The following is a 27,882-nucleotide window of genomic DNA, read 5'->3' on the forward strand; positions in this document are numbered from 1 at the left end:
TGCGGCCACCACGGCGGCTGCCGCCCTCATGTGTACAGGGCCTAAAAGAGTTATTTTCCAAGGGGATTGACAAAAAGGTAAATGTAATGTCAAATAGTAAAACAATTTAGCAGGCAATAAAGGAAAGATTACTACATTTCTTGTTACACACTTTTATGTGGTAGGTAAAATCAAATGTAGGTGTTTGGAACGATTAATCTTTTAAATAAATAAAAGAATATCTTATTCTGGTGGCTATTTATAATCAAAGTCTATTAATACTGAACAATTGAGAGTGGCAAATTCACCTTTATCCTCTGGAAATAATTACAGAATGCTCTAACACAGCTATTCTCTGGGGGCCTTTTTCATATAAACTACAAACTAATATCAATTATAGTGGTTTAAACACTTGATTCTGGCAGTGCAATTTTTGTATTCCACAACTAGTTTCGACCTGCTAAGAAGTCATCATCCTGATGATTACTTCACATGAAGGTCGTCAGGATTAAAAGTTTTTTACACATACACATGCACATACACAAACACATAGCGCGCACACACATACACCCCCGATAAAATGAATCATTAAACAAGACAAGCGGACCGGTGTTGGTAATGCAGAAGTTGAGTTTAGACTGTTGGATACACAGCTAGTCAGGTATCACACGCATTTCCTTAGAAAGAAATGAAAGATTGAACCAAAATAAAAAGTCTGTTGGCCGACTATAGTTCTTCCCTTAGTAATAAATTCAAATCCTTAATGGGGAAAAATAATGTAACAGGAAAAAAACTTTAGGAAAAAAAACAATCTGGCACTACTATTGAAAGAAAGGCCAAATGCAAGTAAACCTAAGTATGAAAAAAGTGGTGTTTACTAAGTTACTATTGTTCAGAATTGAGCCGACCCCTCGCACCGCCCCCAGACGAACAACTATTGGAAGCATGCCCCCCATAGTGACAGTGCGAGTGGCCGCCCCACATCCCTAACAAAAGTGAAAGGCCGTGGGTGAATATTAAAAACAAACAAACAGTTGTCAACAAAGCCTATAATTAATCTCAAAATTCAACAATAACAACAAAGCAGCCATCCAAAGAATTATTTTATCAAAAATTTTAATGAAAAGGAATTTAGCCTACCCTTCTGAACTTACAAGAACTGGTACCAGTAACAAAATTAGGCCTAACAAATAAATAATTAAAAGTGGTAACTGTAAAAGGAAGGTAACAGTGGACTACAACTTTAAATAAATAAATAACTTTCAAATAAATAAATAACAATTAGCTTAAAAATAAATAACAAATAATAAATTATTTGGGGGCCCCTTTAGAGATTTAAGTCTTTAAAAAAGCTGATATTTTCAAAAATAACTTGCGTTAGGTGGCACTTTTCACATCACACTAGTGGCGGTGTTCCATCTGGATGTCGGAAAACATCACCTCCGGATGTTTGTATGGAGGGCGGCATAATGGTCCCCGGAGAAGCTGGGCCGTAGGCAGCCCAAGGAGGCAGAAGATGGCGTGTCCCTCCGGGCGACCCTCTCCGAGGACAGCGGCTGATGAAACCTCACATCCGGGACCCTTTGAACACATTCCAGGCCTAACTAATAAAAGTCCATATAAACTTGAGAACATTAGGCCTACTAAGCTTTTCAAGAAAAATTCCATAAACAATATCCGCACCACTCGTTCACTAACCAAAACTATTACAAATGAGATTTTTATTAAAAATATTTTTCTTTTAATAGGCTTTCCTTTATTTAAAACAGTCTTTAAGAGTTATAAAGAGAAAAATGACTAGACAAAATTAATTCAGATAAATAAAGCTTTAAAAACATAACAATAAATAGACTTTTAAATATTACTAACTTTAACGACACATTCTGACAGACATTTTTCATAAAAATTTAAGTTGACAATAAAAGATATGAATTTAGGGTCCAGAAGGGTAATATACACTAGTAAAACACAAAACAGTTACATAAATACTACAATTAATACTTCAAAAAACAGTTTACACAAAATATTAAAAATTCTTTGGCTGGAGGTGCAATTTCAGGTAAAACCGGTAATAACTCCGGTTATTACCAACCAAATTTGCTCAAATTGCTTTTAAAAGCTGTGGCACAGGTGCCCGCAGCTTTTAAAAGACATACCCATGCCTACCAACTAGCCTGAGGCTAGGTAGGGGGTCAGTTACCTACGGTCACTCAGAAAACAGGAAAGCGCTAAACTAAAACTTAAATAACTCGGTCATTTATCAACCAAACTTAATGAAAATTGCAGGGGACATGTAAGAGCACTAATACTAACTAATTATGACCGAGCTTGGCCCCCAGGAGGCGCCATTACTTAACTAAAAAAAATTAGGCTGAGTGACATGGCCTACATTACAAATAACAAAAAAACACTTTTACAGGGGACAAAGGGACAAAATTTACATTAAACAAATTGTAGGCCACAATAACAAAACCAAAATGAGCACAAACTAGGCCTTAGGCCTAATAGTAAGTTAACAGGGACACAGAACAAACGGACCCTAGCCCGCACAAAAGTGAGTTTCAAAGTGAGTTTTCTTGGGTAATATCTGGCCTAGAGTCTCGGGGAAAGCTTTGAAAACTTGACAACAACAAAAACTACAAAACTAACCAGAAAAACTTGTGGTCAGACCACACAAAGCTTGGCCAAAGGCCCATAGAAACTCTGAACAATTCCAGGCTCAGAAATGGGTCTAGCGCCTTGAAAACAAGTAATTGGTAATTAAAAGTAATACCAATGCACAGAAGGTGCTTAATACTTGTCTTTCACTAGCCAAAACCCACTCAAAGCCTGCTCAACATGTGGCTGAAGGCCAAAACTAATTCAGAAACTTTCTAACCTAAACAAATCAAAATATCAATCAACTTACTCATCTGACGACTGGCAAAACACTTAAATCATGACTTGAATTGACGACGAACAGAAGAACAAAATTAACAGTGACATTGAAGGATGAACACTGATATTCATCGAAGATAACCAAGTCTTGACAAATCGACAATCGCCGGCCTTCTGGTGAAAATGTGACAGAAGGCGGACATTGACTCTGGGTTGCAGGATTGCTGCCCGACCCAAACCGACTGAGTTCCGGCGCAAAGCCAGTACTCGCACTATACAAAAACACTGAGGCGTGACATTGGTGGGACGCTTGGTGGGCAAGTCACGGCTCAGAATGTAAAAAGTATTACATAGGCCAAACTTCCGGTTCTTCTCTTAACGCTTTAAAGAATACATATCAAAGAAGACCACCTCAAAACAAACTATAACCTTTGCCAAACATCTAGTTTCATGGAAATTTTACATACATCACAAGATAAGTTTAAAATTAACACCCTGGAAAAATTGAGATGTATAGAGCTCGCTGTCAAATCAGACAAGTATAATGTTTTAAATGACCAACTTTATTTTAATTAAAACATCACCTACAACACCGCAGTATAAATACGGGAGAGAGGAAGGGAGGGCAGAGACAATGGAACCGGCGATCACCTACAACACCCGGCGAGTGATAAGGAAATGTGTGTGATACCTGACCAGCTGTGTATCCTACAGACTCAACTTCCGCATTACCAACACCGGTTCGCTCATAGTGTTTAATGTTTCATTTTATCGGCCGTATGTGTGTGCATGCTATGTGTTTGTGTACATGTATGTGTATGTGTAAAAAACTTTTAATCCTGACGACCTTCATGTGAAGTAATCATCGCTGTACACACCTGATGATAACCTCTTAGCAGGTCGAAACTAGTTGTGGAATACAACAATTGGATTGCCAGAATAAGGCATTTAAACCACTATTATTAGTTATTCTTTGCAAACCAGAGGCTACTCATACTACAATGAAACTATTATTACTAGTGTACATGTTGCTTGAATTCGAGCAATTGCAAAGTATTACAGAAGACATTTCAAAACGAATAACAGTCATATTTACAACAAATTGAAAAGAGTCAACTCAAAGATTACCGGTGTGTAACTCAGACTATGTTTATCTTCGTTATTGATAAACCTAAAGCATTCGGGCCGGTTTTCTCCTTCTCAAAATGCCTCGCTGTACAGGCAACACAGGTCATTTATAGAGGGCCAATTGAGAACGAAAAGTCGTTTTGGGGTAGTGTTAGGGGGCATTTGTAACCTAATAGTTGAGATTGTCCAGGGTCAGGTGCTGACTGTGATGAGTTAAGCCTAATACTCGCCACTGTTCTGTGAACTGCAGTCGTTATCACAATTACGCCTCCTGTCTATATGTGTTGTTGTCGTCACGTCGGAGGCATATGAAAGAAAAAAACACCAAATAAACAAATGATAGCTACACAAAACAACGATAAATGTTACAATCGTGCTAACACGATCCGTCATAGCTACACAAAACAACGACAAATAAATACACAAATTTAAGATACTGTACAACCATACTAACAAAATCCGTCTTGGAGGTTATGTTTACACAAACTCAAATAGTAAATAAATGTACTCGATGGGTTTCATTGAATTGAAAAATAAATAACAGCAATTAAATTAAACAGCTGACCAAAATGTAAACAATTATGTTCTTCATAAGGATAACATGGGAACTTTCAAAGCCACTGGAGCAGAGCCCAAGGGACTTTTTCAAAAATGTAAGGCCAGTTTGCAAATCTACGTGACCCGCTCTTTCCAATGAGACGTCAATGGATAAAATCGGTTAAGAAATGGCGGAGGAGTTCAACCGACAAAGTTTCATGTAGCGTATTAATTATATAGATTAGTAAATCAGCTAATCTCCCAATGAAAATCTAATGGAAATTATAAGTTGTACAACTTAAGTTAATTATAAGTAGTTAATTAGTAGTTAATTATAAAACGTGGTCATTTGTAAACCTATGGATGTTTTCACAGTCAAGTCTGTAAAGGACAAGGCAGGTTTCTTCGCAGAGCAGCTCCATGACAGCATGGCTGGGATGGGCACCAGGGATCGAGCTCTGATACGTATCATCACCATCCGCTCTGAGATCGATCTGGAGGATATCAAGCGAGCGTTCCATCAAAAGTACGGAACAACCCTTGCAGACTTCATCAAGGTATGAAACTAACATTAGTTTAAATTGGTTTAGTATTTTAGTCGTGACAGCCGCCCAGACAGACAGACACCACCTCAATTTTATATTAGAATAGATGGAGGGATTAGTATTGTGTTTTGAATCACCTGCATACTTATCAGAAGAATCTAATAACTGATGCTTGAATATCAAGTAATAGTAGATTACGTTACTAGCCATTTGTTGTTCATGTTAAGCCATTTCGTTGTAGCCCAGTAAATGAAAATGAAATAAGTAAAATAATTTTATCTTTTAAAAATAAACTATCTTGTGGTCATGACGAGGTTCCACTAAAATTAATTAAATATGTCAGAAAATCTATTTTAAAACCTATTGTACACATAATTAACTGCTCTTTAATAACTGGAGTTTTTCCTGACAGTTTAAAAATTGCTAAAGTGATTCCAATTTTCAAGACAGGGGAAAAAACTGAGGTAAAAAATTATCGACCTGTGTCCTTGTTGACTTCCATATCTAAAATATATGAAAGAGTAATGTACAACCGTGTTGTGGATCATTTAGTAAATAACGATTTCTTTGATGATGAGCAACATGGTTTTCGAAAAGGCAAGTCCATAACTACTGCTTTAATGGATTTTACAGACACTATAATTGACGCAGTTGATAAAGGAAACAAAGTAGTTGGTATTTTTATGGACCTTACAAAAGCTTTCGACAGTATATCACACAAAATACTTTTAAATAAATTGCAAAATCTGGGTATAACAAATCGTTATATAGATTGGTTTGAATCATATCTCTGTAATAGAAGACAGTATGTTGAGATTGTGTCTGAAACAACTGGTAAAATCTTAAAACATAACTCAAAAATGATAAACATCAAACATGGAGTTCCACAAGGCTCTATTCTTGGGCCTTTGTTATTCTTGTGCTATGTGCAAGGAATGCCCTCTATATTAAAAAGCTTTAATGGTAGCAATAGCAAGTTAGTTCTGTATGCTGACGATTCAAATTTAATAACATCATCTAAATCTTATAATGATCTTGAAATTGTGTGTAATGAACAATTAAAATGTTTTCAATCCTATTTCTCAGAAAACAGTTTATTTTTAAATCATGGAAAAACAAATAAAATGTTCTTCTCAACAGTGCAAAATAAAGACAATCCGGAATTGTCCATATCAATAGAGCAAAGTCAAGTAGAGACAATAAAATTCACAAAATTCTTAGGTTTAATTGTGGATAACCATTTGAATTGAGATCTTCATGTTCTTCATTTAGTAAAAAAGATTTCTTCAGGATTATACGCCTTAAAAAGAATGTCATTTTTATGTAATCTAGAAACACTAAAATGTATTTATTTTGCTCATATACACTCACATCTGTCATATGGTCTAGCAATCTATGGGGGCACTAGTGCACAAAACCTAGATAAAATACTTAAACTTCAAAAAAAGGCTTTGCGAATAATGTTAAACCTGGAACCTAAAACATCTGTAAGAAACCACTTTTCACAATTAGATATACTAACTGTCTATGACCAGTATATTTTAGAATGCATTATCTCTGCCAAAAATAACATTCATAAGTATGTGTTTCGCAAAGATATACACGTATATAACACAAGAAACAGAGATCAAATAGATATACCCCGGCATAACCTCACTTTTTTCTCAAAGAAAGCAACACAAATCGGATGTAAATTTCTTAATAAATTACCATCAAATCTGAAAACTAATATACACACAAAGGGATTTAGGAAATTAGTAAGAAAATATCTTCAAGATAAAACTTGTTATTCTATAGAAGACTTATTTTTATAGCTCTATTAATCCATCCTATAATCAAGCTTATTTGCTACCAGCAAACTAGAGCTGGTTGTAGGTATATATTTACAAAAACAATTTCAATGATAAAGAAGAAAAAAATACAAATTGCAAGATCTAGTGACTGGTGAGTGAATTTAATAAATTTGTCTTTAGCCTTTTGTTATGTAGGACTAACTAACCAAAAGAGTAAAAAATGTTTTAACTACATTCATAAATACACAGCATTAATAAAGGATTGTATTGCATAGATTTAGCAATGTATGTAAATAAAATAATGTTAAAATAAGAAACATAATGTACTTGTTAGTTCTTATTTCTGTGACTCTATTCATGTATGTATGTACAGTTTGAATAAAGATGATTTGATTTGATTTAGCCCGGTAAGTGGTGTTTTACCGTGCAGGATTTTCGTGCACGTACGTTTAAGGTTACCGGGCGAGTAACATAAGATACTTTACATCATAATACACAGAATAGTTAGTACATTTTAAACGCATAACACAATTTATTTAGGACATAACATAAATTATAATAGTTTTATATTACAGAAAATAAAATAGGCCGTTGCAGTTAGCTTTTTATTTCATCAGCTGACTAAGTGTACGGTAAAAGTACATAATGTTACTTTTCTGTGTTTAGGCACGGTAAAGGGCAACTTTCCAGCCTATCAACATGGATTGAAAAGTACCTGTTTCTGTTCTGTGTAGTATGATGTAAACACAATACTACTTACTTGTTCACCAATATTATTTAAACTTGATTGATTATGTGTGTTAGTGTAACAGTATTTTTAATAGATAAACCATATTTCTACCTACTGCTTTACTGCCTTACAAACTGCTGTGGTGAGGACGGACATAACTGATCACTACAGTATCTGCCTACAAATAAGTCACAACCCCTACACTAAGGACACGTCACACAACACAAACACTTACATTGACAAAACATCTTTGAGCTTAAACATTAAAGAGTGTGATTGGTCAGATGTCACACACACGTGTGACGTTAACACATCTACAGACATTCTTTTTGGCAAAATTAAAGATTGTGTGAACAAATCCACAAAACAAAGACCTGTTCTCAAACCGAGGCTGAGGCCTCTCAAACCATGGATCACCCATGACTTAGTACGAAAAATAAGGGATAGGGACAAATTGAGCAAGTTAGTTAGGAGACAACCTTTTAATATGGAATTGATTTCAAAATTTCAAAGAGTAAAAAATGAGTTAAATCAAGATACAAAACTAGCCAAATACAATTACTTCAGAGAAAAACTTTCACATTCAAAAAATAATCCAAATACATTCTGGAGTACTTTAAACGAATTAGCGGGTAGAGGTAATAAAAAGGACATTTTCCCACTTACACAATTTACAGGAAACAGACTGAACGTTGACAATGACTATAGATTACAGGTAGCCGACGAATTTAATGAGTACTTCACCAACGTTGGTCCCAACTTGGCAGAAAATATAGATTCGGGCGGTTTACCTGTGGTCGATGACACTGACCACTCTGTTGACTCCATCCTCACGCTTCACACTGTCACTGAACGGGAACTGTACACTTACATCACTAGACTGCGAGGTGGCTCAGCTCCAGGGTATGATTGTGTATCAGCTGAACTACTCAAAGACAACTGGGAGACACTTAAACAACCACTGCTACATATAACTAACACAAGTATCCAAAATGGTATATTCCCTAATGCCTACAAAATTGCCAAGGTAATTCCCCTCTTCAAGTCTGGTGATTCACCAATATCTCAAATTTTAGGCCAATTTCTTTGCTAAGTGTGTTCACTAAGATTTTAGAAAAAATTATCAAAGATCAAGTTTGTCATTACCTTAATCAGCACGATATTTTGACACCCCGCCAGTTTGGTTTCAGAAAATCAAAAAACATCACAGATGCATTGTTCGAGGTTAATAAAGATATAAATTTGGCCATCAGTAGAGGCAGACGTGTTATTCTGGTATTTTTTGACTTGGCCAAGGCTTTTGATTCAGTTGAGAGATCATTTCTTTAAAAAAAATTAGAACTGATAGGTGTTAAAGGCGTGGCTCTAAAATGGTTCCGATCTTATTTTGATGATAGAAAACAGTTTGTAAATATAAATGGAATCGATAGGAATCTTGGTAATGTAGATTTTGGTGTGGTCCAAGGTCATGTTAGGGCCTTTACAATTCTTGATATACATTAATAATCTTGTGAAATTGGACATTGAAGGTGAATTTTACCTCTTCGCCGATGACACCTTAGTTTTATTCCAAGGCGAAACTTGGGACTCAGCTTTTGCCAATGCCGAAAGAGGTGTATCGAAAATTAAAAAATGGTTTGATCAGAATATTTTAACGCTAAACGTCACCAAAACAAAATTCATTCCAATTTCCTTAAGAGCTCGAAGTGACACACTTCGCAACGAAATCAAAGTTCATTCATGTGGTCGAGAAACCGGAAATAACTGTATTTGTCCAGTAATTAATAGAGTTCAAAATTATAAATATCTTGGAGTTGTATTTGATTCGAAATTGTCATGGACAGATCACGTGTCATATTTAAACAAAAAGTTAAGAAAGTTGATATTTGCTTTTCGTCAACTACACCAATTCCTTGAAAAAGATAAAATTCAAAATGCATATTTTGCTTATGTACAGTCGCTGCTTGAGGGGGGGATAATTGCCTGGGGTTGTGCTTACAGCAATATTCTACAACCTCTCGTTGTAACACAAAAGGCAATCATAAAAGCGGCACTCGGCAGGTGTAGGCAATACCCTTCTGAAACTCTGTTCACTGAAATGAATGTGCTTGATGTAAGACAACTTTTCATCAGAACAGTTTCACTGTTTATTTACAAACACCATGAGACACTCTTTGACCGTCCACAACATGACCATAATACTCGACGTGCACTAGTCCAAGGTATACGCTTACCCAGACTTACAAAGACATTTTCTACCACTAACTGTTATTACGTTGCACACATCATTTATTCTAACCTTCCACTAGACTTACGAGAATACGACAGACACTCAATTTCAACGTACAAAAAACACATTGTTCACTGGCTTAATCTCATTGGTAGGGATGGAGCTAATAGTTTATTAGTTTCTATATACAGACAATAGGTTGACAGCTGATACAGGTGTGCGTGACATTGCTGTGTGTGTGTGTGTGTGTGTGTATGTGGGGGGGAGGGTGGGGGGGGGGGGCGATCGGGTTGGTTAGGGGTGGGGTAGGTCATTATGACACTGATAGTTGTTATCTACATGGTAGATTAAAAGTACATAGTGGGCCTAATCTACTATGTCATGACTCCGCTGGCGCTTTGGAGTCTAGCCCGCACAGTAATTATTAGAAGTACCTGTTTTTTGTTATCAAACCTCAATTCTTTCTAATCAAACATCATACGACTCACTCCACGCACGGGTTATCCCATGTGGGATTAATTTCGTTTATTTTTAGTTATACATTTTAAAACCTATTTCTATTGCATATATTACATTTTGTAAATATTGTCTATTTTATATGAAATAAAGGATTTTGATTTGATTTGATTTGATTTGACCTTGTGTAAACTACAACCCCTTGTAGTTTTCCTACCATATATACTGGCAAACATTTGTTTACTGTCAAAACAACTTCAAATTTTATATCGTTCTCCACAAAACAATCAAAATCTAAATTGAACCCAAATATTTACCTCGATAATTCAAACTTGAGTCAAGTAGAGTATACACCATTTCTGGGATTGATATTGAATCAAAACATTCAAAACCTAAATTGGGATAAGCATGTTGAGCATGTAATTGGTAAAATGTCATAAGGTAGATATGCCTTGTGACAAATGTCAAGGGCGTGTGATATTGATACTTAAAAAACCATATACTTTGCATTAATAAATTCTCACATATCCTTTGGTATAGAATTTATGGAGGAACTGCCAAGAAAATTTTAGACAAAATTCTTCATCAACAAAAAAAAGCACTCCAAATTAAAATTAAAAATAATCAGTGAAACCATTCTTTTCTAAATTAGGTGTTATGACAGTCTATGCCTTGTGCATTTATGAAACTATATTACATGTAAGAAAATTAAACCTCCAAACTAATGGTACAAAAATTGAAAAATTATCTCCTGGTTGGTAGATAAAATAAAAAATGTAGGTTCAGAGTTATTAATTTTTTAATAAAAAAAATCTACGATATATAATAGAACTTTTTCAATATAAATTTACTCTATTTTAAAAGAGATACATGATCTTGTGTCTACATATCCTCCCTTTGTTTTGTTCATTCCCGGGTCTGAGTCTCTTCATTTCCTATCACTCCACTGTTTTTCTTCCTGTAGTGTCTTGAGAGTTAACCAGTTACTTTGGTTTTCAGGAGGACACAACCGGTTATACCGAGAAAGCCCTCCTGTCCCTCATCAAGGCAGCCTAGAGGCAGCTTATCACCAACATTGTCAGCTCATAGAGACAACTTTGTTACAGGATGACACATCAGGCGACTACAAAAGATGTCTGCTTTCGCTTGTCAAATAACCATAGCATGTCTCTTTCGGCGAGTACTATATATATCATAGTTCTGTGAATGTTACCACCATTGTCTTGAGCTACTTGAGTGTTTTGTCAAAGAAGATTGATCTTGTGAAGTATTTACACATCCAGCTAAAGGGAACGGCACTCCTCTGCACTTTTCCACTACTGTCCTGGAAACCCTGACAAAATTAAATATACCAATAAATTATACTCAGTATGTAATTTTAGAATGCTTTCTTTACAAGAGGTTAATTGTTAGGTGTAGGTTTAGTGATGAACTTTCATCATACAGGTTATGGTTTAATTTTATCAGGTTTACCTATTTAAAAAAAGTAGTTAGTTGTATAGTTACTATTGTTTGTAAAGTTGTCTAGCTTCCTTTGCATGAACAAGAATTTGACTGTTTTAAATTCAAGTAGATTTTTATAATGACCTAAGATCAGCCCAGAATGCATGATTGCATGTAATAATGTCATATTTCAAATTAACTGTCTATAAAGTATGGACAGTAAAATATGTTTTTATGCATGATTTGTCTCCTATCTGTAGAGTTAACGTTTCATTATTTTTTTTGATTTATTAATATATTAGCACTTTTACTGCACTTTCACTTTTCTGTATACCTATTATTAGTCAAGGTAAACAGTAAAATTCAATAAAATATTTTCAAATCTTGTCGATAAAACTATTCATGTGATTTTATGGTGTTTTAATATTTATTGTTATTGTTTTGTAGAAACATTTTTTACATTGTTTACCATTTATTTTACTGTAAGATATTTTAATCTATCAATCAGAACATCACTATTTCTCAAGACTGTCATAAGTTTTACAAATTTGTATACTGTATTGGTATTAATTTATATTTTTATATGTAACTTGCTAACAATCATCAAGATACTTTACTAGTAAATATGTATTTGATAACTAGGTTTCTGCTTTCCTTACTCAGGGAAAAAACTATCTTTTTCAAACAATGAGTTTATCGCACCAATTGGTGAAGAATAATAATTGATATCGATCAAATGTTATACTGTAGTATTTGCAGTAATAGGAATATATGGATACATGGGGGACCTGTGAGAAAATTGCACATTTTAATAAATTCAAAACTTGTTTCTGATGCAAAACGGATAATAGAACACCCTTTTACCTTTCAAAAATAATGTTTGTTTACAGTTATTGAGTAAATAAAAACCACACAGTACAATTGTCCTAAATTAAATTTGTTATGTAGATTATACAATAAATAATTATTTACCTACTTTAATTATGTTGAAATTATCAACCACTAAAAGTAGCCTAGGCTATTTAAAAGCCGTTTTCATTAACTGTGTTGTCTCTTGTTTACTACCTAACTGTAGTTAATTGACGGATCAGTTGTTATTTCTTTGAATTAATTCATATTTTTAAAACCTATACGAAGAAAGATGGTCAGCATTACTGAATCTTTAAAAATGAACTCTATAAATAAATCATAAGCCCTGAGGGAATTTACCTTTATTTGTTGCCTCTGAAGCTGAAGATATCATAAGCTTTAAAATGACACTAAAATCTTAAAAATTATTAAGTAGGACAGGCGAAAAAGGTATGTTATACAATATCCTTTTTGTATTTAGTATATAGATATATAATTTCATTTTTTTACTACAAAAGCTATTTGAAATATATTTTAAAAACAAAGCAGTAGTAATTTAATTTTGAAAGATTTGTTATTGAAATCGGTTTTGATCAAGAACCTGCATCTGTGAACTGTTTTCATTTAGTCCATTTTTAAAATCCAAAGTAAATGTAGATAAATAGTTTAAGCCCTAAAAAAACTATTTTTATGATTTTATTTTAAGGTTATTATTTATTCATTGTTAGTTCTACTTATTTTCCCGAACAAAGATAAAAGTAAATGATCAACCAATGACTGAGTACCGGTAATTTAAGAAAAATCTGCAATTAACTTGCCATTAGAGAAAATGTCTTGTAAGAACAAATTATATCAGGATGGGCGTATAGTTGTAGCACTTATACAAACCTATAAGTGTTGGGTGCTATATTCAACAAATTTAGATTACATTAAATCTGTTTTTTTATCCTCTTATGTGACAGATTTTGTTTTCCTTCTTATATAAATGTTTTTATCTAAAAAAAAAATAATTGTGATTTGATATGCATTTAGTTTTTTTTTATTATTTTTATATCACTCCTTTTAAATTTATACATAATTTTCTCTCATAAAATGCTTGATGTTGGACTATAAAAAGCTGTTTTATGGTCAACGCATTTTTAGTGCCTTTTGAATATAATGTCGTCAATTAACAATATGAAAGGTTTTGCACGATTTTAAGATGTCTTACTGAAGTAATTGTATTGGCACGCATGTTAAGACTGATGTGGCTTCCATGTTAAACATTTCATATACCTGTTGTTGCCAAAATATTTATCCAACTTTATCCTTCTTATATCATATTTACTCGTTATCAATAACAAATTAAGATTATGACTTTGTAACATTGTCAGTATTTACATATTTTATGATAAAGATCTTTAACATGTCTAGATAGTTAGAATTGGATAATCTGTTGTTGTTATATTATAATATATTGTTGTAGTGGAATAAATTGGTTGATGTAATACCAGACTATTTTAAATTTTTTCCTGAAGTTTTGTCTGTTTAAAAATTTATTGAAAATGTAAATGAGGCAAGTTTTACCCAATATTATGCATTACATAAGTAAGCAAGTAAGCCATTCACTTAAAGCTCCCTTCATAGATGGTAATCTTGCACAGTTGTGATTATTTCCTCTTGAAAGTTTGAATGAGTTTATCCTTGCCTGTCTAGCTGTGATTTTAAAGTGCATAATTGCAAAGGATAAATACTGGTATTTTATCCATGGACTAATCGTATCCATGGACTTAGTGTAGTTCATGGACTTTTCCTAGGCTAGTGTTTTGACTACAATACGTTTCGTAAGGAGTTTACTTAGGTACCTCTCAAAACGTAGTCCAAGTCCAGGCAAAACACTGAGCGTTGAAAAAATGCTAGCTATCAGACAAATAGAAGGTTCAAAATTTGCATCTATATTTGCTGCTTAACTCTCCAAACCTCAAAGGCTGATTTGTAGGCAATCATAAAAACCTTCAATTGCCGTTCAAGTGGGTTACCTCGGCAGCCTGAATTTCAATTCAAGATGGCGGTTTAAATGGATTGAAATATAGTTCGGGATTGAACATGCCTCTATTATTGTACAAGCTCTCAACATTTTTGTTTCCAATGATTTTGTGTGCTTTTTGTGGTCTTAACATAATATCAGAGCTTGCAATGGATGGAGAAAATTAATTTTCACTAATTCATGCATTTTCAAACTAATTTTGTAAATACTTAAAGAAACAATTAAGAAGTTTCTGTTAATCCAGTGCTTAGTTTGGATCTTTATGAATATTTTACAGTTTATTTTAACTTGATAAACACTTTAATAATGCCACGAGGTTTTTTTTTTTTGTAGCACCATGTTTACCTGGTGTAACCAACCGGCGGGTGGAACCCTCTTAAAACTCAACAAAAACAACTGTAACTTTAATACTTTTCATTGAAACGGCGACCATACAAAGTAGTTATTTGAAGCCAAATATGAATGGAGTTGAGTGTAGGATGAGTAGCGCTATCTTGTAGTCTTGTTAGTGACTAAGGCCAACACATTCCTTAGACACAACTGTTGATTAATAGCCCATACAGCTAATGGCAACTTAAGGCCCGTTGTCCAAGAACGCGTCTGTTGCGTCTGACGCTGAGTAATAGACGCTAGCGATGGACGCTCAGTGACTGCTAAGCATTGATTTCAATGGGCCCGTTGTCCAAGGGAGCGTCTCTAGCGTCTGACGCTTGAGACGCTGAGCGTCTGACGCGGGGCATTGCTCCGGGAGCAGACGGGATCGCTGACGGCCAGCGTCTATGGCGTCTATTGCATTGTTGTTTCTGTATTCTCCCGTATAATCCATAATATACAGTACCTTAATGTAATGGCTATAGTCAAAGAAATATAGGATATGACATAAAAAAATTGCAAGAAAATGTTTTAGGGTTTTATTTTGTAGTGTTGGGTCTGCTGAGTGACATACTAAAGGTTGCCAAAAATCGGTCCCTGAGAAACCCCCTAAAAGGGTGGCGAGAGGTAAGCGTAAGCCCCTCAGGGGGGATGTGGGCCCTTGTGGCACCCTTCCCTCAAGACCGCTGTGAGTCAGTTAATCTGTACTGTGTCCTTTAGTCACAGCCTACATGGGGTGCCACTGTTATCACTAAAGGCAGCGGATCTATGGTGGCAGAGTGAATGTCTGCCCTAGGGTCGGGGAGCAGCGACACTAGTATGACCTGAGGCCGAGGTGATGGACACCGGTCCGGGCTCAGTGTCAATTGAGCAGCAGGCGGAGTGAATGGATCACGGTAAGGCTGCTGCACTGCCCTCCAGTTCTGGTATGTGTGCAGCGGTGCTGGAGTAAGTATTGATGAGCGGAGTGTATGGAACACGGTACGGTCTTCAAACTGCTAACCTGGTATTGTTTCAGAAGCTATGATGTCTGCTAATCAAACTACGGAAAATACCCCAGGTGGGTCAGCGCCTAGGCGTGAATCCCACCCCTCCATCTTGGAGGGCTTGCCCATGGATTCTGGGGAGGGCAAATTATCAGGCACTGTTTCAGAGACGAACATGGAGGGGGGCAAAGAGGCTTTTGCCAGGAGCTCCCTCACTGCTAGATCTCCACAAAACCTTAGTATCGACGACGTTCAAATGCTTGAGGAAGCACACAGGGCTTTGGCGGGTAGTGTGGCTGACTCAAGCGCCCATTCAAATCTAACCCTGGGCTCTACCTCTGAGGTGGCAACACCGGATCTGTGCGTAGAGACCCAGGCATGTGCAACTGTTCCAGAACAGGAGAGAAGACAACGGCCATCTTTACCCCCTAGTGTGTGGAGGACACAGGTCAGGGCAAGGAAGGAGGCTGAGGGTACTTGGCTTTCAAAAGCTGAGTACAAAAAATCCAAAGGGTTTGTCAACAAGCCCAAGAGGAAAAGGCAGGCTGAAACTCCCAGTCCTGCTGGAGGAGAGGGCTCTGGTATTTCTCCTATGCGCAGAGTTTCAGGTCCACCGCAGCAGCATCAGACTCAGCAGACTCCAAAGCGGCCGAGAAGGTGGGATGTCCCACCCCCGCCGCCAAGGAGCGCTGCAGATGGCGATGCCAGCAAGGACTTGACCTTCAAGGACCAACTCTCGGGCTGGAAGATGGCGATTGTTCCGGAGAATTATCCTGACGATAGGTTCACTGATGAACAATTTTGCCTGTTACAGGAGAAACTGTTTGAGATGGTTATTATGGCCGCCACTCCTCAGCAGATCCTGAAAACCTACAAGGACAAAGGTGCCCTCGCAGTCTTGTGCGGAAACGAGGAGACCAGAGATTGGCTCAAGGAGGTGGCTGTTGGTCTGGGTCCAGTGGGCGTGGGGGGGCCGAGTGTGATTGTGGGGGATCATAAAGATCTCCTGCGTACAACCAAGGTCCTTCTCCATACCGACTGGATCCTGGCCAGGAAAGATCCTAAAGAAATCTTTGAGTTTGTCCAGAAGCTGAATCCTGGACTGTCAACCAGAGACTGGAGAGTGGTCAGTTGCAAGCGAGAGGCGGAACACCAAACTCTGGTTCTGGCAATTGACTGCGGGAGTGCCAAGTTCCTGAGGGACAGGGGCTGGAGGATTTTCTTGGGTATAACAAGGGTTCAACTCAAGGTTCTTTCAGGTGTTCCTGATGACGATGCGAATACTGCAGGCGAACCTACAGCACAGTAAAGCTGCCACTGCGGTACTCTGTGCGAGTACTGCGGGTGGGGCTTTTGACTTTGCCCTTATCCAGGAACCCTGGGTTAGAGACGGCAATATAACGGGAATGGGGGTCTCTAGGGGCCAGGTATTCTCGGCTCAGGTCCGGAATCCTAGAACCTGCATTTGGACTAGCAATGACACCATTTGTGTGCCGGTTCTGGAATTTTGTTCCAGAGACATAACGACGGTAGAGACCAAATGCAGGGAGTCCGGACGGCGTCTACTACTTGCTTCAGTATACATGCCGCAAGATGAGCCCACGCAGCCTCCGCAAGAGGAAGTTAGGAAGCTGGTCGAGCACTCGGCCAGGACCGGCGACGACCTCGTGCTGGGCTGTGACTCCAACTCCCACAACACTGCTTGGGGTTGTAGGGATAATAACGCAAGAGGTAAGGCACTTCTTGAATACTTAGCCTCTAATGGTCTAATGATTGCTAATGTCGGTTCAGAACCAACTTTTCATAGCAGGGTTGGGGAATCTGTAATAGATCTTACTATAACCAACGTGGGGATCAGTAACAGAATTCTGGATTGGAGGGTATCCCAGGAACCTTCCCTCTCTGACCACAGACATATCTTGTTCAACATTGGTAACTTTTCCTTGGAAAAGACTGAGTTCAGGAATCCCAGAAAGGCAGATTGGGATATGTACAGATCAACTCTTAAAGAGCGCATTGAATGCTTTGACACACAGTTCCCTTGGGTCAGAGACACCAACACGCTAGACCTTGCCTCTGGGAGCTTAGGCGAGGCCATTGTCACGTCCTTTGACGAGAGCTGCCCGCTAACGGTGAGGAAGCAGGGTAAAGTGAGTTGGTGGACCACAGAGCTTACCAGCCTGAAAAAGAGAGTCAGGTCTCAGTTCAGGTGGGCGAAGAGAACAAATAATTGGGATGGCTATCATAGATTGCTAACCCAATATAACATGGCTGTAAGGAGGGCCAAAAGGCTCTCCTGGAAACATTTCTGTAGCAAGCTAGAAAGTGTTAGAGATACATCTAGGATATACACTGTCCTAACAAAGGACAACTCCTCCAAGCTAGGCCCCCTCAAGGAGCCTGGGGGAGATATGCTGTATGAACCTAAGGAAGTGCTAAAGCTCATGGCGGCCACCCACTTCCCTGGCTGCATCATCCCAAGCGAGCCATTGGTGCCGGAGGATGAGGAACAAGCTGTCGCAAGGGCAAACAACACTCGGTGGAGGGTTGCGTGCCATATTGTGACACACAGTCGTGTGAGATGGGCCATAGGGTCACTCATCCCATACAAATCACCTGGGCCTGACGAGGTAAGACCTGTCTGTCTCCAGCAAGGTATCGATATATTACTTCCGGCAATGAGTAAGTTGTTCAGGGCCAGCTTGGCCCTGGGACACATTCCCCCGGCCTGGAGCATCTCAAGGGTGGTTTTCATCCCAAAACCTGGTAAGGCAAGTTACACGGATCCCAAGTCCTTCCGTCCCATCTCTCTGTCCTCATTCCTGTTGAAGACCCTAGAGAAACTGGTGCTGAGGTATGTGGGGGACACAGTCCTCAGAGTCAATCCCCTACATAGAAACCAGCACGCCTATACCCCAGGAAGATCCTGTGACTCTGCCCTACATCACCTGGTAAGCAGAATCGACAAGGCGTTTGAGTTTAAGGAGATTGCCCTTGGGGCGTTCCTTGACATCCAGGGCGCCTTTGACAACACTGAAACCCAGGCTGTAATCAATGCTGCCAGAGCTCGTGGATTCCATGAGGTGGTGTGCAGGTGGGTAGAGTCTCTACTTAAGAGGAGGAAGGTAAGACTCTCTCTTCACAATGAGGTTCTGGAGGCCAGGACCACACGAGGGTGTCCACAGGGGGGTGTACTCTCTCCTCTTCTCTGGAACCTTGTTGTGGACGACTTAATTAGATCTCTCAGTGATAGTGGTGTATTCGTTCAAGGATACGCGGACGACATTGTGATACTAGTTATGGGTAAATTCAACAACACGGTCTCCGACCTCATGAACACAGCCTTGAGGTCAGTTGGACAATGGTGCACTGAGGTAGGCCTTTCTATCAACCCCTCCAAAGTGGCGGTTATCCCCTTCACGAGGAGGCGCGATCTAAATGGCATTGGACCTCTGAGACTACAAGACACAGTGCTTGAAATGCAGAATCAGGTAAAGTACCTGGGGGTGGTATTGGACCGAAAGCTGCAATGGGGGCCACAACTCCAAAAGGTCATTGATCGAGGTAAGTGGTCACTCATGGCCTGCAGACGTATGGTGGGAGGAACCTGGGGGCTCAAGCCGGCGCTCATGCACTGGCTATTTGTCTCCGTGGTAAGGCCCGCCATGACATACGGCTCACTCGTGTGGTGGCCCAAGATGGACTCAGTGTCGGCGGTGAGAGATCTGGCTGCCGTCCAAAGACTCGCCTGTCTCATCATCACGGGCGCAATGAGCAGCTGTCCGGGAGCCTCACTGGACTGCCTTCTCAACCTCACTCCGATTGACCTGCATGTCAAGGTCACTGCGAGGAGGACTGCCTACAGACTCCAGTGTGAAAACCTTTGGTTGGATGTTGGAGGATCCCGAGGTCACTCTCGGATCACTCAGCAGGTAAGAGGGGAGGTAATGGACATGCCCTCGGATCACATGCCGACTCGATTCTTCTTCGCCAGACCATTCACTGTCCTCCTTCCGTCCAGGGATGAGTGGATGTCCGGTGGGAATCCTCTTCCACAAGGCGACCTTGAATGGTATACTGATGGTTCTAAGGTAAGAAGTGGGACTGGGGCTGGAATTCATGGAGTGCAGAACGGGGTGGACATTTGTCTTCCTATGGGCACTCACCCAACTGTGTTCCAGGCCGAAATGACTGCGATTATGGTATGTGCTAGGGAAAACCTGAGGCTAGGCTTCAGGGACATCAACATTTCCATTTTCACAGACAGCCAGGCTGCGCTCAAAGCGCTTGATTCCTATGAATTTAATTCTAAGGTGGTCTGGGACTGCCTTTCTGCGGTATGTGACCTGGGCAGGCGCAACAAGGTAACGCTCTGTTGGGTTCCTGGGCACTCAGGGATAGAAGGGAATGAGGTGGCTGACAGGCTAGCAAATGTCGCGTCAGCCTCAGACTTCGTGGGACCACAGCCTTTCTGTGGAATCTCTCGTGGGCATGCATGTCACTCAGTCATGGCATGGGCTCAGGAGGAACACAGGAAAAGATGGGTTAGGCTTCAGCACCATAGGGTAAGTAAGCTCACCCTCTTCTCTCCTTCCCAGACGGTCGCCTCCAATGCCCTACGCTTGGACAGGAGGCGACTCAGACAGATCACAGGAATGGTCACTGGACATGGCTTTCTGAAATTACACCTGCATCGCTTGAGGATCCACAATGGTGACACTGCGTGTAGGAAATGTGGGCAATCAGAGGAGACTGCTGATCACCTACTCTACGACTGCACAGCTCTGAATGAGGTAAGGGACAGTACTCTTGGTGTAATGACAAGGGGCAGACACCTTCCTCAGGAGGAGCTCATTGACAGGATGCTTGAGTTCATTAAGCAACTCAGGTTTGACGGACTCTGAAGTACCATGTGGGGAGCGCAAAAAGCCCATCAGTGGCTGACGTGCAACAGGACAAGGTCCGCCCCTACAGAATCAATCAATCAATCAATCAATCAACCCCCTAAAATCATTATAAAAAATAGTGGCTTTTCCCAACATTAGAAAAATAATAAAAAATGATTCCACATGAATTTTGTATGCACATTTTCGAGATATTGACTTAAGTACCACCAGTATTTATTGGGTGGTTAGTACTTCATTTCAATAGGAAACACGTTTATGGCCGCCATCTTGGATCCGCCATATTGGATATACATATTGTTTTTATGTAAAGATAGTGTTGTGACTTTAATAATGTGTATTCAATTCAATTCAATTCAAATATCTTTATTCATTTTTATGTACATTGTACAATAAATAGTGTCAAAATAATTACAATAATAATAGTGTCAAAATAGTTCAACAGGATAAAAAACAGCAAAACATGAGGAATGGTTATAAAAACAACAAATACATTTTACAAATCTAGTAAGATAATTTATCATAGCGACTGAGGGAGGTGAAAAAATCGTCAAATGAATAAATTGCTAAATTTATTAAAAACTCTTTCAATATTTTTTTAAATTTGTTTGGATTTGTTTCTTTTTTAATATTTTTTGGAATAAATTTAAAAAATCTATTACCTGCATAGGATGGTTTCTTTTCAAAAAATTTAGTCCTATGTGGTTGTACATTTTCGTTCTTATTTCTTAAATTATAAGAATGGGATTTTTCTGTTGGTTCCGAATATTCTTCTTGTTTTTTTGCAATTATTATTATTGATTCATATATATACTGCCCGTAAACAGTAAAGATTTTTAGGTCCTTAAAATGCTCTTTAGCTGACTCATCACGCTGCAGCTTAAGCATGATTCTAACCGCTCTTTTTTGCTCCTTTAAAATGCTATCTAGATTACATATTTTTGTTGAGCCGTATAGTGCTATGCCAAACGTGATATGTGAATGCACATGTGCAAAATATATATTTTTTAAAGTTTTTAAGTCACAGTAAAAAGACATACTTGATAAAGCATGAATTCCGGAATTAATTTTACTTAAAATTTTGTGGACATGTTTATCCCAATTCAAGTGCTGATCTAGTGTTAAACCCAAAAAATTTGTACTAATTTCTTCATCAATATTTTGTAAGTTATAGCTTATTGTTATTGGCTCCTTCTGTCTATTTTGTTTTGTCTGAAAATTTAAAAATTTAGTTTTTTGTAAATTCATCATCAAGTTGTGGCTATTAACCCTAGCGCTGGCAAACGCCGGATATACGGCGCGAACGGCCGCGGCCGAAATGGCAACGCCGGATATACGGCGCCAATGCAGATGTTACGGTAGGCCTATATAATTTTTTTTTTTTTTTTTTTTTTTATAGTTTTGTTTGCTTTTTTGGGCAACTTTTGTAATAAATAAGTTAAATAATTCAAACCAGAGTACCCTGGAATTATATATTATGTAAGGTGTACGGTTTTGTACATGACCTGGGTTGGATGATTATTTGGTACTAGCCGGGGGTACAATCAACATAATAATAGGGCTATCAAACAAAATACACAAAGTAAGCTATATAAACTATATATTTTTGGAATCAGCACAAAATTTACTACAACTTTACAATATACCTTATGATGATAAGTCTAACCTGCACTTAGCTACACGACGGAATATAAAACATTTTATAAAAAAATTAATAATGCCTAAAATTTGGAAAAACTAAAAAAAAATTTTTTTGTGGTAATTATGTAAACCACCTATATTATTGTTCTTTGTTTTATTCTGAACAAAATGATATATAATAATCCATAGTTATGTTGCTATTTCTAATTTTTATGATGGTTTAAAAATGATATTACATAGTTAATAAAATCCCTATGCCAGTACAGCGTTACACTACTGCCAGCTCTAGGGTTAAGAAAATTTCCAATACTTTCCAATTCTACATAAGCGAACATTTCTGTTTGCTCTATTGAGTTGGATGATATCACCAAATTCGAGTCATCAGCATACAGACATAGTGTTGAATTTGTATTATATATTAAAGAATCTTTCATTCCACATAGATAGCACAAAAAAAGCAGGGGCCCTAATATTAAGCCTTGTGGCACTCCGAAAACTATTGGCTTATAAGTTGAGCATGATTTAATAATTCTATTGTAATTTGTCAAGTGAGTTATTTCTACGTATTGAGATCTTTCAGTGAGATATGACGTAAACCAATTAAGAGTTCGTTTTGCTACTCCTAGTCTTTGAAGTTTTTCAAGTAGAGTAGAATGCCTAACACTGTCGAATGCCATAGATAGGTCCATAAAAATACCAGTTGTACATTTTCCCTTGTCAACCGACTCAATTACAGTTTCAATAAAAGATACAGCAGCACTCACAACCGATCTTCCATTCCGAAATCCATGCTGGTTATCATCTAAAAGATTAAATTGTTCTAAAAATTTGGAAAATTGAATGTATACTGCTTTTTCATATATCTTAGAGATAGCAGGGAGCACAGATATTGGTCGATAGTTAGATACATTTGTCAAGTTATTTTTCTTATGTAAAGGTATTATTTTAGCTTGTTTTAATTTCCTTGGAAAAATTCCAGACACAAAAGAGGAATTTATTAAGTGGCATAGAATTTTACTAATGTTCCCTTTTACAGCCTTAATTACTGTTATAGGGATTTCATCATACCCACTAGAGTATTTATTTTTCAAAGAATTTATGATTTTTTCCACCTCCCTATCATCAATTGGATTAAGTTCAAATTTTGGCTTTATACACATACTAGTTGTATCACAAAAATTATCATTAAAATTTACATTAACAGGACTGTTCTTACTACTTAAGTCTCTAACAGTGTTGGCAAAATGGTGATTAAATATTTCAGCAATTTTGTTTGGATCTGAAACAATTCCAGAATCATCTTTTAAAGTTATGTTATTGAAAGTCTTCCTCTTGTTTTCCCCAACTTCAGAGTTTATAATATTCCAAACTGTTTTTTGAATATTAGTAGCTTTAGAAATTTTTTCGTTGAAATATTTATTTTTAGCTTGCCGAAGCTCACATTTATATTTTTTTCTTTTCCTGATCCAAAAGCAATTTTAAATTTTTGTTTGTTTTTCTACGGTATTCTTTTGATAAATTTATGATGTACCTACGTTTATCTTCCAATTCTGAAGTTACCCAATTCCTTTGTTTTTTCTTTTTTGTGATTAACAATTTAGGGAAAGCTAGATTAAAATAATAATTTAGTATGCTGTAAAAAGCATTGTATTTTGATTCAACATTAGCATCATAAACATCAGTCCATATTTCCTTTGAAAGTAAGTTTGAGAAAAGAGTTATATTTTCAGGAGAAAATTTGCGCATTTCTTGTTTGATGGATTGATTGGTGTTTTTTATAGAGTGCTTGAAATTAAGTTTTAATAATTGCCCATCATGATCAGACAGAAATGTTATCAGACCTTCTACCTTTATACTGGAGGTTTTTATATTTTTTACTAAAAAGTTATCAATACATGTTTTTGAACTTTCCGTTACTCTGGTTGGGAAATCAACGAGGTACCTCATATTATGTCTTTTAAGTGTTTCTTTTAATAATCTATGTTTACTGTCATTTTTCAAAACATCAATATTTAAATCACCAGCAACAATTAATTTATCACATTTATTGCTGAAGTAATCAAGTAAAACGCCTAATCTATCTGTAAAAATAGCTGCATCAGAATTAGGTGATCTGTAAAGACCTATGATGATATATTTTTGTTTATTAACCTTCCAAGTACAAGCACAAAATTCAAACTGCATTTCTTCTAGCAATAAATTAGATAAAGAATCTGGCACAGTCACCTTCCGCAACTCAAACCCCTCTTTTGCTAGAATAATGACCCCGCCCTTAGACTTTTTCCCCCTTGAAAAATGAGATTTTGTGTTATAATAATCGATATTTAATCTTTTAATTTCCTCGTATTTCATATCATGTTCTGATAAAATTACTATGTGAGGTTCTATTTCATTTAAAGTTGCCTGAAGGGAAATAATTCTTGAGGCTAGATGCTGTATATTCTGGTGGAAAATTATAGTTACATTTTGCTTGGCTATTATTTTATTGGAGGAGACTTTTGGACCCGTGAGTTTAAAGTTGATTTAGGTGACTGAGTGAAACTTAAACTATTTTGTAGGCCTACATTTAATCCAACACTCACAGCACTAACATCACAACTCTGCTTTAGCGCCCCACTATATGTGAGGTCACCGGGCACCACTAAAACTTCTTCACACTGGCTTTTCATCGGGTCAGAACGTTGGCCATCTGTTCCTTTTGCTGCAGTGGTTGCTGGAGTTGTGTGGACGATATTCTCAGGAGTTGGACTTGGGACAGTTGTTGAAGCTGGATCCATGGCTACGGAGTCTAGTTGTGATTGTAGTGTCTTTATCATTTACAAAACTAGATTTTCATGCTAATTTCAATGCGGAAATCCGTTTTTATTTTTTTTTCGTTTTAAAGATATTCAAACGAAAACTCTCGGAAATCCGTTTTTATTTTTTTTAGTTTTCAAGATATTCAAACAAAAACTCTCCCCCATACATTTCTTATAGACGTTTCGTACTTTTATCATTTTTAAACATTTTTTTAAATATCTTCAGTTCTTATTAACGCTTGCAGTTTTTTTCAACCTTAAAATAAAAAGGGCTTCCATTTGAGCTATTGATCATTAAAATCAAACGAGTAAGAGAATCGCTACAAACAAAACTACAAAATTAAATCAAACTTTTTTTAGAAATTTTTTTTTACTAAAATATTTATATCTCGGGTTGTTAATACGGCCCAAGGTCTCTTTAGTCTTAAATTACTCAGTAAATGTTTGGCTTTAATTTGATTAATCACTAAATAAAATCCAACAAATTTAAAATGAGTCATAGGCCTTGATTTCATATTAAATTATTTTTATTTCGAAATTTATCTTTAGTTAAAGACATAATATATCCTCAATTAACTCCCAAAAATCTTTATAGTCTAAAATAATTCACCAAAGTATTGACTTTTATTTTAGCTATGGATTACGTATTGGGAGTTATTTAGAATAGGGGATATCTGTATTTAAGTAAAGAAAAGTTTCAAAATAATAATAAATTAATGTTCAATTAAATTATTACAACTTAAACTTTAAAGGATTTAAAGGAACTTAAACAGTTTCCTTTAAAAGTAAACTTGTCTGTACTGTATTAAAGTGGTTTTTGATAAGTATTTTAAACTATCCTTCCTCACTTCTATTTTTGAAAACACTGTGGGTACACAATCGAAGTTCACTAAAGGTCCACAATTTCCTCGTTTTTTATCTCTTCGATGAACAGGATCTTCAACACTTTGCTCTTAACACATAGTGAGAGCAAAATAAATTTTAACACAGTCAGCAACTAACTGTTGAACTGAATAGACGCGTTCTTGGACAACTGGCCTCTAAGCGATCGACGCCCAGCGATCATCGCTCTGCGTCAGACGCAACAGACGCGCCTTGGACAACGCACCTTAAGGGACCTACAGTTAGTAATGGAATCCGACCCACAGTTTTGCCTTGGTCTAATTATCAGGATAGTACTGCGGATAGTCGTAGTACTCAGAAGTGCGGACATTAATCCAACTTGAGGTAAGTCAAGTTAGGGATATGCTGGGTTTAATGGTATTGTTAGTGCCATTACGGCCAATCATAGATTAGAATCCTATCTCAGACTGGTCTGCTATGTGACTTATCTATGACAGAACAGTGGACATCTAGTTAGAAAGTTGATCTGAGTTGGTTTGATTGGGTTAATCGGTTTCTTTGTCAATTGTACAATATATGATCAGGAATGTTTTACTATTTTTCTATTTATACTGAGTGTGCACCAAATATTTGTCTTGTAAGAACATAGATTTTGGTTTTCAAAAGATTTAAAAAAACATTATAAGAGTTGAATCTATAAATACCCCTAATTGCTTGGTATAAAATAAATAAATTTGCCAATGCCAAGTTTGATAAAAATATACCCATAAACAAACAAACTATAATAGTTTACTTATTCTAGATAAAAATATGGTGGGATTTTTTAATCTTCTCCATATCCAATAATTATTATACAAAATAACACAAATATACTAAATAATTTATTTGTATGTTACAAAATGGTTAAGACTTATTGTGGAGAAATTCTGTGTTTTGAAGGTAAAAAATGAGAAAACCCAATTTTTACTCTGTAAAATCCCGTTCCTATAGTCCAATTATGCTGGTTCGCAAAATCATTAGAATAAACGTAGGTTTACACCTTTGTACAAAATTGATTAAAATTGGATCATTATTACTCAAGTTATCCTACTAACGGACACACCATGTGTATATGAAAATATGTGAATTCAAACAGATGGTGTTTTGGCATCTAGGGACATCAAAACTAAACAGCAGATCGGTCCCAGGTCTGAGTCTTACCATGAGACCTACCACTTATATGCTAATAATCATGGAGCTTATTGTAGACATTTTTCATTGCTCTAGTGATAAAATATAAGTAATTAGTTCTTTAAATCCTTCAGAAAAATGGTAATATAAATTGTAGCCTACAATTTGTTTACAGCGAACAAATTGAATCGCTTAGAATTTTTAGAACTTTCGTACAGTTAAAAATACTCCTCTCCCCCCAGCAAACATGCAGAGTAAGGGAATTTCCATTTGCCTGATTTCATTTGCACTTATTATCCATTTGAGTGCCGTGAGCGGGTGAAGCAATTTTATTTGAGGTTTGCCAGGCCTACATGTGGTATTGCTTCTAGGAATGCTGATCATTTCTGCATAAATGTAGGTGTTTAGGAAAATCTGAATAAAATACTTATCTTATATATTAAAAAAATATGGTGTTTCTTTTCCGACTACGTTTGGCTCTTCTACCCGACCGATTTTCATGATTGAGGTCTCAAATTGAAGGTATCCACGCACAGATTTGCCATCAAGCATCGGCATATAATTATCTTTAGTAT

General features: G+C 37.0%; 1 protein-coding gene across 8 annotated transcripts in view; it reads left to right on the forward strand.

The window, feature by feature from the left end:
• The window catches only part of LOC129005309 (annexin B9-like), a 78,684-nt gene extending 64,623 nt beyond the window's left edge, over positions 1-14,061 (forward strand). For 7 of the 8 annotated variants that reach the window (XM_054434165.1, XM_054434200.1, XM_054434191.1 and 4 more), the window contains 2 exons: positions 4,897-5,078; positions 11,275-14,061. In XM_054434165.1, the coding sequence (XP_054290140.1) occupies positions 4,897-5,078; positions 11,275-11,331 (239 nt within the window). In that variant the 3' untranslated portion in view covers positions 11,332-14,061. The remainder of the gene's footprint in view (positions 1-4,896; positions 5,079-11,274) is intronic. The other variant, XM_054434172.1, reaches the window with a different exon arrangement.
• Positions 14,062-27,882: the final 13,821 nt, after the last annotated feature.

Source organism: Macrosteles quadrilineatus, unplaced genomic scaffold (genome assembly GCF_028750875.1).
Source record: "Macrosteles quadrilineatus isolate MER2022 unplaced genomic scaffold, UCM_ALF_1.0 Scaffold_1__1_contigs__length_201487025, whole genome shotgun sequence".
Taxonomy (NCBI): Eukaryota; Metazoa; Arthropoda; class Insecta; order Hemiptera; family Cicadellidae; genus Macrosteles; species Macrosteles quadrilineatus.